Source organism: Diabrotica virgifera, chromosome 1, assembly GCF_917563875.1.
Source record: "Diabrotica virgifera virgifera chromosome 1, PGI_DIABVI_V3a".
Classification (NCBI taxonomy): Eukaryota; Metazoa; Arthropoda; class Insecta; order Coleoptera; family Chrysomelidae; genus Diabrotica; species Diabrotica virgifera.
The window spans coordinates 186,546,671-186,563,585 of NC_065443.1; the positions used below are offsets into that span (position 1 = coordinate 186,546,671).

Consider the following 16,915-nt stretch of genomic DNA (forward strand, 5'->3'; position numbering starts at 1 on the left):
TAGCCATCTGTTTTTTATTTTTTGTTACTAAACAAAAGTATTTAACATTTTATATGAACTAAATTTCTAAATAAAATTGCTAACATTGGTATATTATTAATTAAATTATTTTGTTTCCAATATATAGTCCACTAATATTATATGTATAATCAAATTCTGAATTCAAGTTTACTTTCATATAATAGATATTGTCATGTCACTTACAACCTTCCATTTCAATAAGTATAGCTTTTATATTATAAAATGAAGTATTTAAATAATATTTTTTCTTTTAAAATGCATAATAATAATTAGTACCCGTACTTATTAGTAAGTAGGTAATAATTTTTCAATTTCAATACTCTATAATATGATTTGGTATTGCATTTGAAAAGGAAACAATAAATATTCAAAATGTAGTAGTCGGAATTTTTACTTATGCGAGGATTGTTGCATGTCGGGATTTTGGCCTGTCGGGATTTTGGCCTGTCGGGATTCTGGCGTGTCGGGATTCTGGCGTGTCGGTGTTTTGGCCGTCGGGATTTTGGCTGTCGCGTGTCGGGACTTTGGCTGTCGGGATTTTGGGCGGCACCGCCAACAAACAAACATCTAAAACAACATCTGACCTCAAAAAGATATAAAATTAATTGATAGAAAAATCACAGCGATTTCACCGCTCTAATTAGTTAACAAAGTGCAACTAAAACAGAGAAATAAACGACGATTATCATCAGATTATCCTACCAACAAAATAATTGAAAAACATGAAAAATTGTAAAATTGAATAGAACAAATTCAAAAATTTCTCCCAAGCTCTCGTACTATGAGAGTACACGGATTACGAGGCCATCATAAAGATGATAAGTAATAAACAAAACAAATCAATCTAAATGTATCGACACATTCAACTAATTGATAAAACATACATATATAATACCTATATATGCTAAATATTATATAGGTGATACCTAAGAATTAATCTGCTAAAAGGTAATACACCGTCTCAAAACAAAACGTTAATTTAATTCGATAGAATTCTCTCTCTCTTTTACAAAATATATGCTTAGTATCTAAATTTAAAACTATTACTACTACTAAGTTTTTTTTACTCTGTTTTTTCTTTAATTTTTTATTAATATATTTTATAACAATTTTTTTTAGTATATTTTTTATTATATTTTTGATTTTTTTATTTAGTTTTTTTTTTCTTTTGTTTTTTTTGTATTTTTTGTATATTTTTTTTACTACGCTAAGACCTAAACCCAATTCAACCTCGCGGAGCTTTACATCTTCTTAGTAACTTTTTATTTTTTAAGTATGATTTTTTTATAATTTTTTTTATTCTTTTTTTTTCAGAGCTTTAATTTTAAACAATTAACATGGTTGTATAAAATTTTATAAACATTTAGATTGTTTGATTGTGAAAGGTATATAAGATTAAAAGGAAATTGTACATTAACTTGAATTAGATTGGTATAGAAATTTGATATTTCAATAAAATGTAAAGGACATTCTAACAGCATATGTTGTAGATCAGCTAGCTCTTCACATAAACATTCATCATTATCTATAAGTCCTACTTCTCTTTTGTAGACTGAAGTCAGACAGTGATTACTTCTTATTCAACAAATAGTTTTGATAAAGCCTCTGTTGTAAACTTGATTAAACCATGTCTTGATGGGAAGTGTAGGCTGGATTTTTTTGTAATAATTTCCTTTGTCTGAATTATTGTATTGTTCCTGCCATTTCGCCCGTTTGATAGATCTGATAATAGAGATTATGTCTCCCATAGGAAGTTGATAGTTTTGCAGAGCGGATTCCTCAGTTGTTGCTTTTTTAGCCAGATCATCTACTATTTTAATTCGATAGAAGCACAAACAAATAATTCACCTGATATTAGTATATCAAAAGAATAAGAAGAGTAGGTAAGAATATTACGAATTAAATGTCAATTGGATTTGACAAAGGGAGACATAAAAATTTAAATCTGAAAACCCTTTTCAGTTTTTTTTGAAAAATCAAATTTTTAAAATTAACAGCTAAGCAGTCCTTAGCAATAAAAATTTACAAAAATCTAGATAAGTAATTGACAGTAAATCTAGAATTAAGAATTGCTAAAATTTTCAATGTACCTTATATGCATAACAATATACAAAGCAATTTACAAAAATTTTTTGGTACGCATAATAAATTTAAACAATTAAACCAACATGTGTACAACAATATACAAGAAAATATTTTTATGAAATAAAATTTAAACAAATATATATTATCCCTTCTTCTGGTCGTAAGAAATAAATAATTAAGGTAGAATTAAAGAAGCAATAAATTTTTAAAATACTAGTTATTATTTTCACAAACAGAAAGCAAAGAAGTAGAAAAAACAGAGATTTTTTGTTAAATAAAATTCAACGAAAATATCTAACTCTCAGTTATCTCCTGGTAATATAAATAGACAGAAAGGTGGATAGAAAAATGACGATAAAAGCTGATAAAAAACATTATCTAGAAGAAGGAAATAGATCTCGTCCCACGTTGGTCAGCGCCAAATATATGTGTGACATTACTTAGTCGAACAACGTGGACAAAGAACAGAAGGCAAAGCCCCTGACGTTGGAGCGCCAAATATATGTGTGGCAATTAAGAGGAAAGAAGAAGAAGAAGTTGTCAACACACAATGGCCAGAACATCGAGGCCATGGGTGAAAAGGATATATACAAATATCTTGGAGTAAAGCAGGCGTGGAAAATTGACCATAAGCAAATGAAAACTGATATAACTACTGAGTTTATACGAAGGATAAAACAGCTGCTTCGTTTACAGCTTAACAGTAAAAATTTGTTTAAGGCACTAAACACCTACGCTTGTTTCGAGCTTAGCTATTCATTTGGTATTGTTAAGTGAACAAAAACAGATATCGAAAATCTTCAGCGAAAAGTACGAACACACCTCACAACGGCACAAAAACACCATCCTAAAAGTGCAGTAGAAAGAACAACATTAGCACGGAATCTAGGAGGAAGAGGACTTATGGATATAGGTGAGCAATTAGATAGACAAATTTCTAATTTAAGAACTTATTTTCAGATGCAGGCTGAGACATCGTGCTATCTGCGCAGTAGATGACACAACACCGATCAAACTGAGGGAACCAGAAATGCGCATAAACCATCTTACTAAGGACGAAAAAGTGAGCGCCTGTCGACAATATAGCGTCGAACTACTGGATGACATCAGGAAAGATGTTCCCTGAAACGGAGGGTTCATTACTGGCCATTCAGGATCAGGTTATACCAACCAGAAATTACTTGAAATATATCTTTAAAAACCCTCAAGTTCAAAATGACAGATGCCGATATGAATGCCAAGCCCAAGAAACCATCCAATACCTTACAGGGGGCTGCCAGGCATTTGCTGCAACTGAATACAAGGAACGGCATAACGCAGTGGAAAAAATCCTTCATCAGGAGATAGCTATCAAGCTGGGACTTCTCCAAACGGACCATCTCCCATATTATCAATACGTCCCTGAGAGTATGCTTGAGGATGGCAACTACAAGCTATACTGGGACTGCACTGTGCTCACAGACCAAACAGTGGCACATAATAGACCAGATCTCGTACTAGTTAATAAATTAACCAGACAAACAACACTAATTAATGTGGCGATACCTAACAACAATAATCTACGTAGTAAATTTACTGAAAAGATCGCCAAGTACAGAGATCTAGAAATTTAAATACGAAGGCAATGGAGAATGCAAAGTACCCAGACGATACCGATTATTTTGTCTACTACTGGAGTCATTCCGAAGACCCTCTTCGAAAGCATAAAAAAGCTGTGTCTGAATGAACATCTTTATAAGACCATGCAGAAAGCTGTACTACTCGTGACGGCCAGAAGTGTACGAAAATTTTTGGGAAATACACCTGCATTCCAAGTCACCTAGGGCTCGATAACACGGAAAGGGTCCCACCAGAGCTCAATCCTTTTGATACCGTAGGTATCTGGGATGAGTCAATTTTCCCCTTAGAGGGAGTGTGAGCCGTATGAGTAAATCTGGATAATAATAATAACTAATAACCTAATAACTACTCGCAACAGCCAGATGTGTACGAAAATTTATTGGAGATACACCTGCATACCAAGTCACCTAGGGCTCGATAACACGGAAAGAGTCCCACCAGAGCTCAATCCTTTTGATACCGTAGGTATCTGGGATGAGTCAATTTTCCCCTTAGAGGGAGTGTGAGCCGTATTGCTAAATCTGGATATTGTAATAATAATTTCTACCTTACATCCCCTGTTGTCTCCCAGAACCCTCATATTATTACAAGTTGTTACCTAGAGCATTATTTCACTTAAATATTAATTGCTTAATTATTATATATATTTTTTCTATGGATGCTATACAATGTGCAATTTCTCTCACTACTTACATACATTCAAAACGAACAATTTCTCAGGCTGTGAGAAAAGTCGGCCATTGCAGTGAGAAATATTTTTTCTCACGGGTTCCATACGTACAATCGCGGTTTCCATGCACAATACATACAAACACAAATATTTTTGTCAAATAAAATGTGTCAGATCAAAACTTACCAGGAATTACTTTTCAAAACTGTTCACATAATAACTGGTAACTATAATTTTAAATAAATAAAAGTATATAAATATTAAGAATATTAAATACCTACATATGTTTATAATAATATGAATTTTATTTCAATTTTGGCATATAATCTACATAAAAGCACCTAAATTATTTAATTTTGAAGTTTGAACTCTTGAAAAAAACGCATCCATAGAAAAAGTACCGTGTACAACACGTAAGAAAACGACATATTTCTCCCTCGCTTGATTTGCGGCACTCGTGAGGAATATGTCTTTTTTCTCACTTATATATGTACAATATATTATATTTTGTTATGTTCTTTATGTAATATTATCTCAAAAGCTATTTTAAAATTTATCGTTTTTCGATTTATTTTTATATTTACCTTTATGTATTAAATTTTAGAAGTAATATTTATATTTAAAAACATATTTACCTGAATGGGGTAAAAATCCAATGTTCTCCAAGATTAGCCATAGCGTAACCATCCAACCATTCCATATTCATTTTTTTCAAACCAGCCAGAAAATAAAGCAAAAAAAACTGATATTTTAATATAAAATAATTCCAATATGGCACGTCTCTATTTTTCAAAGACTTATCCAAGTATCCATCTAAAGAGCTAAAAAGTTTGTACAATAAAAAATAAAGGAAAAGAGATATTGTAATAAATTTGTGTACTCAATAGTATAAAATATATGGTGTCAGTATTTAGAGTATTATCATTTTTTTTTACTTATTACATACTATGCAGTTTTTTGCTATTTGCTACTTGCAAATAACAGGGCATATAAATATGCAGTAATATGATGCACAAAACAATTGAAAAATATGTACATATTTAAGACGGGAATTGGATGTCAATATCGACAAAACAAAGTATTTATTTATTGATGCAAAGGAAAAGAAAGTTCATTTCCTATGAAAAATAACCAAGAAATAGAAACGTGACAAGAACAGAGAGTAATTTGATCAAATTGGAATCAACTCCAGAATTATACAAGCAAAAAAGAACGATACGATATCTTCATAGTATTTGATACTGTAAAGAAATCAGGTATTAAAAAATAATAACCCTCTAAAAAATAATATCCCTCTATAAAATAATAAAAAATAATAACAACTCTAACAAATAATAACGCTCTTATTGGAATAACCTTAGTGCTAAGCGAGAATATTCTTAACACCGGGATATTTTAATAACAAATCGTTACCAGTTGAGGGCTAGTAGAAGTGTACAGACTACAGATTATTTATAATAATATTGCATAATATGAATGGACCGTTGTGGCCACTGAATAGTTTACACCCATTAATATTTAGTGGCCAATTTTTTGAATTTTTACCTCGTTTATACGCACCTTTTACGGTAAAGTTACGACTAGTGGCGGACCCAGAATAGCTTGATTAAAATTTAAAAATCAAAATAAAATAGATATTTTTCTATAATAAAATAGTATTTTTGAATAAAATTGAGTTAAAATTAATAAGTTTGTCAATTGCGCTCGATTTTGCGCGTGATTTAATAGTTATTTATGCGCGTGTTAAAAGTACACGTTTAAGGTACGCATGTGAAAGTTTGCAGAATTAGCGAAAGCGAGTTCTGCAATTCAGATGAGTGCCTTAAAAATTTTTAACACGCATATCATATAATATTTTTTCTACAAACGTAATTACAGGACAATATCTACAAAAATTTTACTTGAACTTGACTGACATTCCATTTTTATATTTTTTTGACATTACATCAAAATTGCCTATATAGGTCTGGATCCCGCGTATGAAAAAAAAGTTGATTAATAGCAAGCTGGAAATTTGTTAATAGCTTAAGGGTGTCTCGTCGGACAAACTTTGATATATGGGAATACTGGAACAGGGGCAGTTTTAATTGTGGAGCAGGTTAAAAATTTAGAACGGTCAGACCACGAAAACGGCTCATTTATTTTGTCCGACAGAACAGACTTAAACTCTCCGAACAGAGCTTAAACTCTCATGCAAAAATCAGACTGCTATTTATCACCAAATGGGCGTTTTAATAAGTGAAACATGTAGAATGTCAAATGACAGGAATTATGACAGGTAATAAATAGCAGTCTGATTTTTGCATGAGAGTTTAATCTCTGTTCGGAGAATTTAAGTCTGTTCTGTCGGACAAAATAAATGTGCCGTTTTCGTGATCTGACCGTTCCAAATGTTTATCCTGTTCCACAATAATTAAAACTGCCCCTCTTCCAGTGTTCACATATATCAAAGTTTATCCGACTAGACACCCTTAAGCTATTAACAAATTTTCAGCTTGCTATTAATCAACTTTTTTTTCATACGCGGGATCCAGACCTAATACGGTCAATACGAATTGCAGTGCCATAATAATTTTAAAGCACTAGTGCCTTAAAGTAGCATTGTTAACGCTCGTATGGAGTGCTAAAAATTGCATTTTTAACACGGTTGTAGAAAAATGGCATTTTGGCCGCGTTTAATAGCTTTTTATTTTATTGTTCCATACGCACAAAATTTTTGACAAGCAATTTGACATTTAGTATATTCGTACGACACTGCGATCTCACAGTATCACAATATAAAAATAAAGGTGTAAACTATTCAGTGACGTGACTGTAGGTACATATGTCGTAGTTTCTTAGAGAATCAGCCTTTTAGCTAAAAAATCCGCCACTTAGCTAAGAAGCGCTTCTTAGTGTTACAGTTACAAAGCCTCTACCAAAAATATATCTGTTCCCACCTCTATACATCGTTTAGTTTTTGTAAAGTTCGTTATTTTGAAAGACCAGTAATATCTAATTTGTCTTCATTTTGCTGTCGTGGCAAGCAGTCGTTTGTGAGAAGATCCATTGTACAAGGAATTCTTTGATTTTTTTTCATACCGGTAAAAAAAATTGTCACTTTAGTTTTCTAAATCTTAAACAATATTATATTGTTTCAGGGTTTGGTTTTCGTCTGGATTTTGGGTTTTTTATTTCGGATTTTGGAGTTTTGGAGTTAGGATTTTGGAGTTTCGTCTTATGGTTTTTGATTTTGGTTTTTTGTTGGCGTTTCTGCATATTTTCCGTACCTGGAAACTTTCCGTTTCTTCAAAGTAAATAGGTTTACTTTCTTGTTGGAGGCTGTGTGGAACAAGGGCGGATCCAGGACAGATTTTCGGGAGGGGCCATGAACTTTTTTTGAGAGGGGTACCGGAGGGTCTGGGGAAAATTTTTAAAGATGAGGGTTATAATAGTGAGTTTTAAGGCACTTTTCACAGACTTTTGAGTGCCATAAAGACATTCCAAACTTATAGTTCTTCCCCTCTTTCTGATTTTCACTAATTATTTTTATGTTCTCATAAGCGTCAATGAACTTGACAAAGTCTTCACTAATGTTGTTATTGTGTATGTATCTCACATTTAGAGAAAGCTGTTCCATGTGGGATCCGTCGGTCATTTCGTCAAACATGACAGAGTAATAATTTGCACTTTGAACCTGATTCATTATTTGTTCAATTATTTCTTCACCACAACATGTTATATGTTATTGATTTTGACTGGTGCTACTAATGTATTCTGCAAGGGAAGGTGCGGTGGATAGGTGTTGTTTGAGCCTTATCTCCTGATGCGATTTTAAACCTTAACAATTCCCCTCATTGTTAGGTCTAGCATCTTCGTCCAGAAGAAGAAGGCTATCATCACGATAGCCTCTTAGAGGAGTATTTTGTCGACTTAAGAACACTATAGACTCTACTATTAGTCGTATAGTCCAGGGCGCATCTGTTTTGAGATGGACGTTAAGAGGTGACTTATATTTTTTGAAGAAATTTCTTGGAATTCACTCCTATAATAATAATCGAGTTATCCTCCCACTCAAAAATGTCCGGAACATTGTTTAAATATTCAAAATGTCAAAAAATGAAGGAAAAATTCGATTTTTTTCTTCGTTTTTTGATTATAACTTTCAAAGCATTAACTTCCGAGAAAAGTTGTGTACACATAAAAGTTGCGTAATTAAATTTCCTACAATATAGGATGAGTTAAAAATTTTAAAAATTGTCACTCTTGTTGCAAAATAGCAATAATTGCGAAAAAACAATAAAAAACAAGTATTTGCATTTTACGATTTTAAACCATTTATGCTAAACTTAGGACCTTCATATTTTACTAAGAAAAACTTAATGATATAATAAAACAAGACAGTAAATTTCATTAAGATCGGATTAATAGATTTTGCAAAATAAATTTTGAAATCTAGCTTTCGCAAAAAAAATTCATTTTTTCAAAATGTTGCAGGAGGGAAAATAAAGCAGATAGCAAGTTGAATTTTTTTTTGCGTATGAAAGAATACTGTACCTCTCATTTGCGTTTTTTTTTAAATTAAAATCCATTAACTACCACCGCGTCAGGAATTTTTTTAAATAAACATTAATTTTTGGTGCCACGCGCAGGACAGAGGTGTTCGATTCACACAAGTTGATTTCCACCAAAATTTCTTGCAATTTTTATCTAATATATTATTATTTACTGCCGTAGTGGTTAACCTATTTTAATTTTGCAAATTGCAAATGAAAGGAACAGTATTCTTGTATATGTAAAAAATAACTAAACTTGCTGAGTGCTTCATTTTCAGCCCTGGATTGCAAAATTTATTTTGCAAAATCTATTAAATAGATTTTAATGAAATTCACCGTATTGTTTTCTTATATCATAAGGTTTTTCTGGGTAAAATATGAAGGTCCTAAGTGAAGCATAAATGGTTGAAAAATGTAAAATGCGAATACTTGTTTTTTTATCGCTTTTTCGCAATTATTGCTATTTTGCAACAAGGGTGACAATTTTTAAAATTTTTAACGAATCCTATATTATAGGAAATTTAATTACGCAACTTTTATGTTAGTATAACTTTTCTCGGAAATGAATACTTTTAAAGTTATAATTAAAAAACCAAGAAAAATATCGAATTTTTTCTTCATTTTGTGGCATTTTGATTATTTAAACAATGTTCCGGACCTTTTTGAGTGGGAGGATAACTCAAATATTATTATATGAAGTATTTTCAATCAATTTCTGCAAAAAAATATGAGTCACCTCTCAACGTCCAAATGTACTATTTTTACAGATGCGCCCTGGTCTAGTAGTCTTTCTCTATTTTCTTGTGCCTATTTAGACCTCTGAACGAAAAAAAAACTTAGAAAAATTTTCGTACCTCACCACGACATTAACACAAACCAGTATAGGATCAGAACCAACATCGAATTAAAAGCACTTTACAATGCCACCGATATTGTCCAAGAAATTAAATCACAGCGACTAAGATGGGCAGGCCACGTGCACAGACTTCATAACGAAAGACTTGTAAAACTGGTATGGGAGGAGATTCCTACAGGCAAAAGACCGCTTGGACGTCCTAGAATGCGATGGAGAGATAACATCCAAGCAGATCTCCGGAAAATGAACATTCCATTTGACCCTACGTTGATGGAAGACCGAAGAAATTGGAAGAAAGTTGTACAGTCAGCCAGGACCCACCCAGGGTTGTAGCGCTACGTGATGATGATGATTTAGACCTCTGAGAGTATATCTGGTTAATGACTGACTTTTGCAGGTTCAACCTGAACGCACTTCTTCTGGTATGACGTTTTTTCATGGGTTTGTATGGCTCCGTCTTTGACGATGAGTTTAGCTAAACATGTTAAAGGTTTCGTGACAAGACTTTGAGCTTTCATCCCTTTATTGTGACCATGTTTTTCGTTAGAAAAATAAAACGCAATCTGGATAAACAATATCTTTTGACTGTGCCAAAAGTACCAATAAACTCCTTTGTTCTAAGTGCTGGTGACCCAAGTAACGCTTCATTTCTTTTCTATGTGTATAGAGAATATGGAAATTGATACGATTTTGATGGCTACCAAGGTCGTTCTAAAAATTGTCACTTTGTAAAATTATTAACATTTTGATTTGCAAAACATCCTCTGTCATTCTTGAGGCTTTCGTTACTGCTTTTGTTCAATTCTAGTCCAGACAATATATTTATCTCCTATTTTGTACATATACATGTGTTTGAAACTAAAAGCATTTGAACTGCAAATATTTAAATTTATATTTTTTAAATTCTCGGAGGGGGCCATGGCCCCCATGGCCCCCTTCCTGGATCCGCCCTTGGTGTGGAATGGTGTATGGTTAGACGTTTCCGAAAATCGAATGGTTTCCTTCTATCGTACGTAAATTTATGGGTCACGTACCATTGAATTTCGTCTCTACCACGGTGTGGTGATTGCTGATGTGAATATCAGCCAACTAAAGTCTTCAGGGAAACTTTATCCAGGGTTTTCTATCGCTACTGGTCAAAAAGCGGTAAAATATATATCTCAAATATTCCTGTATGTTATTTTTGGGTTTATTTAAATTTCAATGAACAGCACAAACATAAAAACTGATAGATTATTCTATTTTTAAACCATCAAATCTTACTAGGACTTATATTTTCTTCTTCTTCTTCTCTTTTTTTTATGGCTTCGCTATGAGGCGATTCGCCAGCACTATTTGTTGGCGACCGTGATGTAATCTGGTTCTAAACCATATCAGGGCCGCTGACATTTGCGTGAGATGGTAGCATTTTTTCCTGACTTTTAAAAATTTGAGGTTAAGGTGTTATATACAAATAGGAAACACAAACACAGATTGTAAACAAATGGTAATAGGAACGCCACAGAGGAGAAACTGAAAGGCAAAAATATTAAACATATTAAATTAAGGTTGAGCATCATAAATTACAAATTAATTTTATTATAGTCAAGAAACTGTAAGATTGCACTGACCGACCTTTCGTTAGGGGATATTAAGATTGTATCTATTGAGATTGGTGTTTTGAATTTCATTGAAATAAAGATTGTGTATAAGTCCATGTTGGGAATAACATTAATGGGGCATTCAAAGAAAATATGGTTTAAATCCTCCACTACTCCGCATTCACATGCTGGACTGTCTATTATTTTGATTTTAAAAAGGTGTTGTTTAGTTAAGCAATGACCTGTTCTCATTCTTATTATTGTGGTGATATGTCTTCTGTTTTTAAATGTTAGGGTTGAGAACCATGCCTTAAAGGAAAAAGAGGTTTGCATTCTCATATACTGGTAGTTTTTCCTCCGCAGCATGGCTTCCCAATTGATTTTAAATTTAGTAATAATTTTTTCCTTTATGGAGTTTAGAATATCTTGGGAGTCTAATAACATAGCCAACGGAATATTTAAGCCTGTCCCTATTTTGGCTAGTAAATCAGCTTCTACATTACCAGGAATGTCAGAATGTCCTGGAATCCATGAGATTAAAATGTCAAAACCTTTCTTATATGCTGATAAGATGAGATTTTTTGTTTTGAGGGAGATTGAGTCATCAGTGGCTGATATTTTAGGGTTTTTAATTTTAGATATAGCATTTAGAGAATCTGAGAAGATAATAGCCTTCTTGATGTCTTTAGATATTATGATTTTAATTGCTTGGTAAATTGCCACATTTTCGGCTTTTGTTATAGATATCTCACCAGGAAGCCTAGAAGAAAACTTGAAGTTAATGTTGGGAATGTTGACTCCAAAACCTATTCTCCCATTACTTTTGGAGGCGTCAGTATATACAAAGGAGAAATCCCTATTGTACTTTTGGGTGAATATTGAAAATTTTTGTTTGATTGATGATTCATTTTTCTTAAGATTACAGTTTAACGTTTGTATTGGATTGATTAATATGTTGAAGTCCAAGTCATAACAAGGAAAGTTTGGATGTTTGTGTATTTTGTTTTGATAAGGGAAAAAATGTTCAAGGGCCATTACAAGAAGAGGTACGAGGTTTGCCTTGTGGAAAATGGGTTTATTTATGATTTTTCTACGTATGTTAAGAAGCGTCTTTATTACTGGGTGATTGTTAATTTTGATAATTTTAGATATGAATTTAGACGCTAGTATTAGACTTCTATGTTCCAGGTCAATCTGAGCAGATTCAGCTAAGATTGCTAAGCGTGGAGTGGATTTCATGCATCCCAGGCATATTCTGAGCCCTTCGAAAAATACTTTATTTAGGTTATTGCTACATTTCTGTGTAATTGGGCTGAACAGAAAGGAGCCATAATCTATATGAGACCTAATCAAAGCATTAAAGACCATAATTAGAATCTTGGGGTCTGCACCCCACCAAGCTCCACACAATGCTCTCAATATATTGATATTTTTCTTTGCTTAAGTACAATTTTGTCTATGTGAGGGTCCCATTTCAAGTTTTTATGAAAAGTGATGCCCAAGAATTTAACCTGATTTTTGAAGGGAATGTTATTGTTATTATTAAGAGAGATTATAGGGCGGTTTGTTTTGCGTTGACCTCTTGTGAACCACACAGCTTCACATTTATCAATTGAAATAGACAACCCATGAGCTTCTAGCCAGTTTTGAGTGTTTGTAATTTCTGGGATGATCTTATTTGTCATACTATGAATGTCTTTACCGCTAATATACAATAGTAAATCATCTGCATACCCACATATTTTCACTTCGTTAGAGAATAAATAGAAAAGGTCATGAATGTATATGTTAAAAAGAATGGTGCTTAAGGGAGAGCCTTGAGGTAGCCCCTTAGAAGTTTGGTATGGTCCCAAGAAATTGCCGTCATCAGCTCTTGAATATAAAAGTCTATTTTGTAGGATTTTAAGGATAAGGTTGATTAAAGCCAAGGGGAAGTTTAAATTTTTAAGTTTATTATAAAGGTTGTATATTTCAACATTGTCGTAGGCTGATTTAATATCTAGAAAAATGGCTAATACCGTTTGGGAAGATTCAAATGCTTCTAAAATCGTAGAGTGTAAAAGAGCTAAATTATCATATGTCCCTCTACCTTTCCTGAAACCTGATTGATTAATTTTAAATAGTGAATTGTGTTCCATAAACCATTCCAGACGATTTTTAATTATGATTTCGAGAGTTTTAAGTACACAGGATGATAGGACTATTGGTCTGAAACTCTCAGAGAAAGTAGGGTTTTTTTGAGGCTTTAAGATGTTAATTACATTAAATTTTTTCCATTCCACAGGAACAGGACCCCCACTCAAACAAAGGTTGTAAATTCTTAACAGTGTGTTTTTGGCTGCCAGTGGGAGGTTTCTTAACATCAAGTAAGATATGTCATCGATACCTGGCGCAGAACCTTTTTTATTATTTAACGCCAAATTATACTCATGGATTGAAAAGGGAGCAACTTCTTGGTTATCATATGACATATTAAAATTGGGATCAATGTTTATTGAAGACATTTTACCTAATATTTCTAATTTAATATTATCTGGCGGATTATCAACAACTTTATTATTGTGATAATTGGAAAATTTTTTAATTTTATTCCAAACGTAAGTGATATTGGATCCTCTATTTAAGGATTCACAAAAGTTTTTAAATTTGTATTTCTTTTTTGCTTTTAAGTTCCTCCTAGTCATAGCGATTATGCGTTTTGTTTCGATAAAATTTTCTATAGAGGGGGAATTATTAAAATTGGAGATTGCTTCTTTTCGTGTTTTGATCCATAAGGAACACTCTTCGTCCCACCATGGATTCCTGGGTCTACCATGTACCCCACAATTTTTGAAAGGGATTGCTTCATCTGCCGCTGTGTTTATGACTGTAAGGAAATCCTTATAGTCTTTGATTTCTGACAAGTTTTGCTTGTTTAATAATATGTTCTGGTAATAGGTATTCCAGTCAGCTTTTTTAGTGTTTCTTGTTTTGTATGGTTTAAGTAAGTGTCTTTCTATTCCATTAAGGTCCTCTATATTTAATTTAATGTATGTAGGAAAGTGGTTACTGTTACCGCAGTCTTGGATAACACCCCACTCAGACGACAAACACATACTGTTACTCACAATTGCAAGATCTATTGCACTGATGTTCTTATTAGAGTCTTGAAATAAGGTTGCTGAGCCATTATTTAACACTGTAAGGTCATTATCAAAGGAAAAATCAAAAATAACTTTACCACCTTTATTGCATACCCCTTCATCCCAAGCGGGATGGTGTGAGTTCAAATCCCCCATAATGATCAGATTATTTAAGGGTATACCTTCTACCATTTCGTTTAGTAAAGTGGCAGTGATTGCCATATTGGAACACTGCATTTATTGCATTAACACTTCTGATATTCCATTGTATTATTTTTAGTTTTGGGTTGTGAGACATTGTGGTGTATAGGAAGTTATAAAGAGTCAAAGTCTGAGATTGAATCTTGGTCCATATAGTCCAAGTTTGTCTGGGATAATATATTTTTGAGAATATTTAAATTATCGAATGTCGCATTATTGAGAAAATGTAGACAAGCGTTTCTGGTATTATATAAAGTATCTGAGTCAGAATGTTGAATATGTTGCAATGCACTGAGATGCCAGGCTAAGTTTTGTAGAGAGTTTGATGAGGGTTTTTCTGTGTTTGTGTTATATGATGTTGAGGCTTGTTGTTGGGAGGGAGAGTATGTTGATTTTTCGGGGCGTGAATTAGGGAGAAAGAGGTTTTCTTCATGAGCTTTCTTGTCGTACCCTTTTTGAATGACTCGTCTTTTGTTGTTTGAGTTAGAGACCACCTGTTGAAATGAGCGTTTGGTAGTGGAGGATTTGAAGTTATGAGTTCTTCTTTGGGAGGGCGTGACAGAGTCGTTGATGCTAACATTATTGTTTGGGATATTATTGGACTTCCTATTCCTAAGAACTGGGAAGTCACTGGCATACATAATAAACTTATCTTTTTCTACATATGTTTTTGTGACTGCTTCGTTAGCATCATAGAAAGTCATATTTTCGTATGCCATTAATTCTTTAATGTTTTTTTGCCTCAGGAATTCGGGGCAGTTCTTATCAGTGGCTTTGTGGGGTCCCTTGCAGAAGAAGCATCTGACTTCACATGCTTCAGTATGGGCAAGTTCACCACAGTTAATGCAACGATCTTTACTCTTACAGATTGTTTTAGTGTGCCCAAACCTTAAACAATTGAAACACTGAGTAACTGGTGCTACGTAAACGTTAACTAGTTTCGGCATGCCATAAAAGTTTACTATTTTAGGCATTATTACACCTTTAAAAGTAAAGAGTACTGTGCCTGTTGGTTCGTACGTGATTATGTCATTCTTGAATACCTTCCTATTGAGTCTTCTAACATTTAGTATTTCGATGTCAGAGCCTGTACTGCAACAATCCAACAATTCTTTGTCACCAATCTCTAGATCAATTTGTCTAACTATACCCTTACAAGTAACAAAATTAAAGGAAATATAAATTTTATAACCCTTGTCTAACAAAGTTTTATTATTTAGAAATTGATTAGCTGATTCAAAATTAATAAATTCAATTGCAATTCGATTAAGGCCTTTACTATGTATTTTTCGAATATCTTTTAATTTTAAATTGAAAATATCTCTAGCAATTTTAATCCCATTAAACGAACCTACTTTCGTATCTATGTTTGTTGATTCTAAATACACAAAAAAGGGCCCATTATCTTTTTCGGAGTAGAGGTTGATAATTTTTTGTTCCTGATGGGTTTTATCGTTCTGAGATAGGCTATGGGAGTTAGAAATATCGTTATTACTATTTGATGCGGAATCTAAAATTATGTTCTCGACGGGTTTGAGGGGGGACGTACCCCCCTGTTCGTTACTCATAATACAAAAAGCCAGTCAGTGCAAGTTTTGTAATAAATAATATATAAAAAAGAAAAATAACAAAATATATCAAATTAAGCCTATAAAAAGAAAGAAGTATTCAAATGATTAAGCTAATGCTCAACTTACCCAGACAAAAACAATTTGGGGTAGGTTAGGTACGTTAGTACTTAGGAAAGACCTCGTATTCGTAGAACGCGGAGCCAAGCGCTGTTCACACCACCAAGCACAGGTCAAGAATGAACTTATATTTTCAATTAGTTACCAACTATATGTATTACATTGCAACATTGTATATTTTCTTTTGTAAATTGTACTATATTTGTGAAAATTGTAATAAATAATTTAGTAGAATTCGTTTTTGCTTATTACATATCTCTTTCCAGTTTCACTTTAAAGGGTAGTTGGTTTAGGATGAAACAACATAAATTTTATATTAGGAAAGTTTAGTTAATCTATATTTGTTAATTTGCTGAAGAGTAAGTCTGCGCCCTCCATTTTAGATTTATTTTATTTATTTTAGTTTTATTTTTAGAAACAACATAAATTTTATATTAGGAAAGTTTAGTTAATCTATATATTTGTTAATTTGCTGAAGAGTAAGACTGGCGTCCTCCATTTTAGTTTGTTCAGGATCTCTGGTTTTATTTATCTAAT

General features: G+C 32.8%; 1 protein-coding gene and 1 long non-coding RNA gene across 3 annotated transcripts in view; both read right to left on the reverse strand.

Annotated features, from left to right (window-relative positions):
* Positions 1 to 16,915, reverse strand: part of LOC126878982 (vitamin K-dependent gamma-carboxylase) — a 260,299-nt gene that overhangs the window by 176,323 nt on the left and 67,061 nt on the right. For both annotated transcript variants that reach the window (XM_050641846.1, XM_050641845.1), the window contains exon 5: positions 5,032 to 5,217. In XM_050641846.1, coding sequence (XP_050497803.1) covers positions 5,032 to 5,217 — 186 coding nt within the window. The remainder of the gene's footprint in view (positions 1 to 5,031; positions 5,218 to 16,915) is intronic.
* Positions 11,062 to 16,515, reverse strand: LOC126878983 (uncharacterized). The gene is made up of 2 exons (XR_007695922.1): positions 16,388 to 16,515; positions 11,062 to 11,299 (listed from the first exon to the last, which is right to left on the reverse strand). It is a non-coding gene; the product is annotated as an uncharacterized LOC126878983 (long non-coding RNA).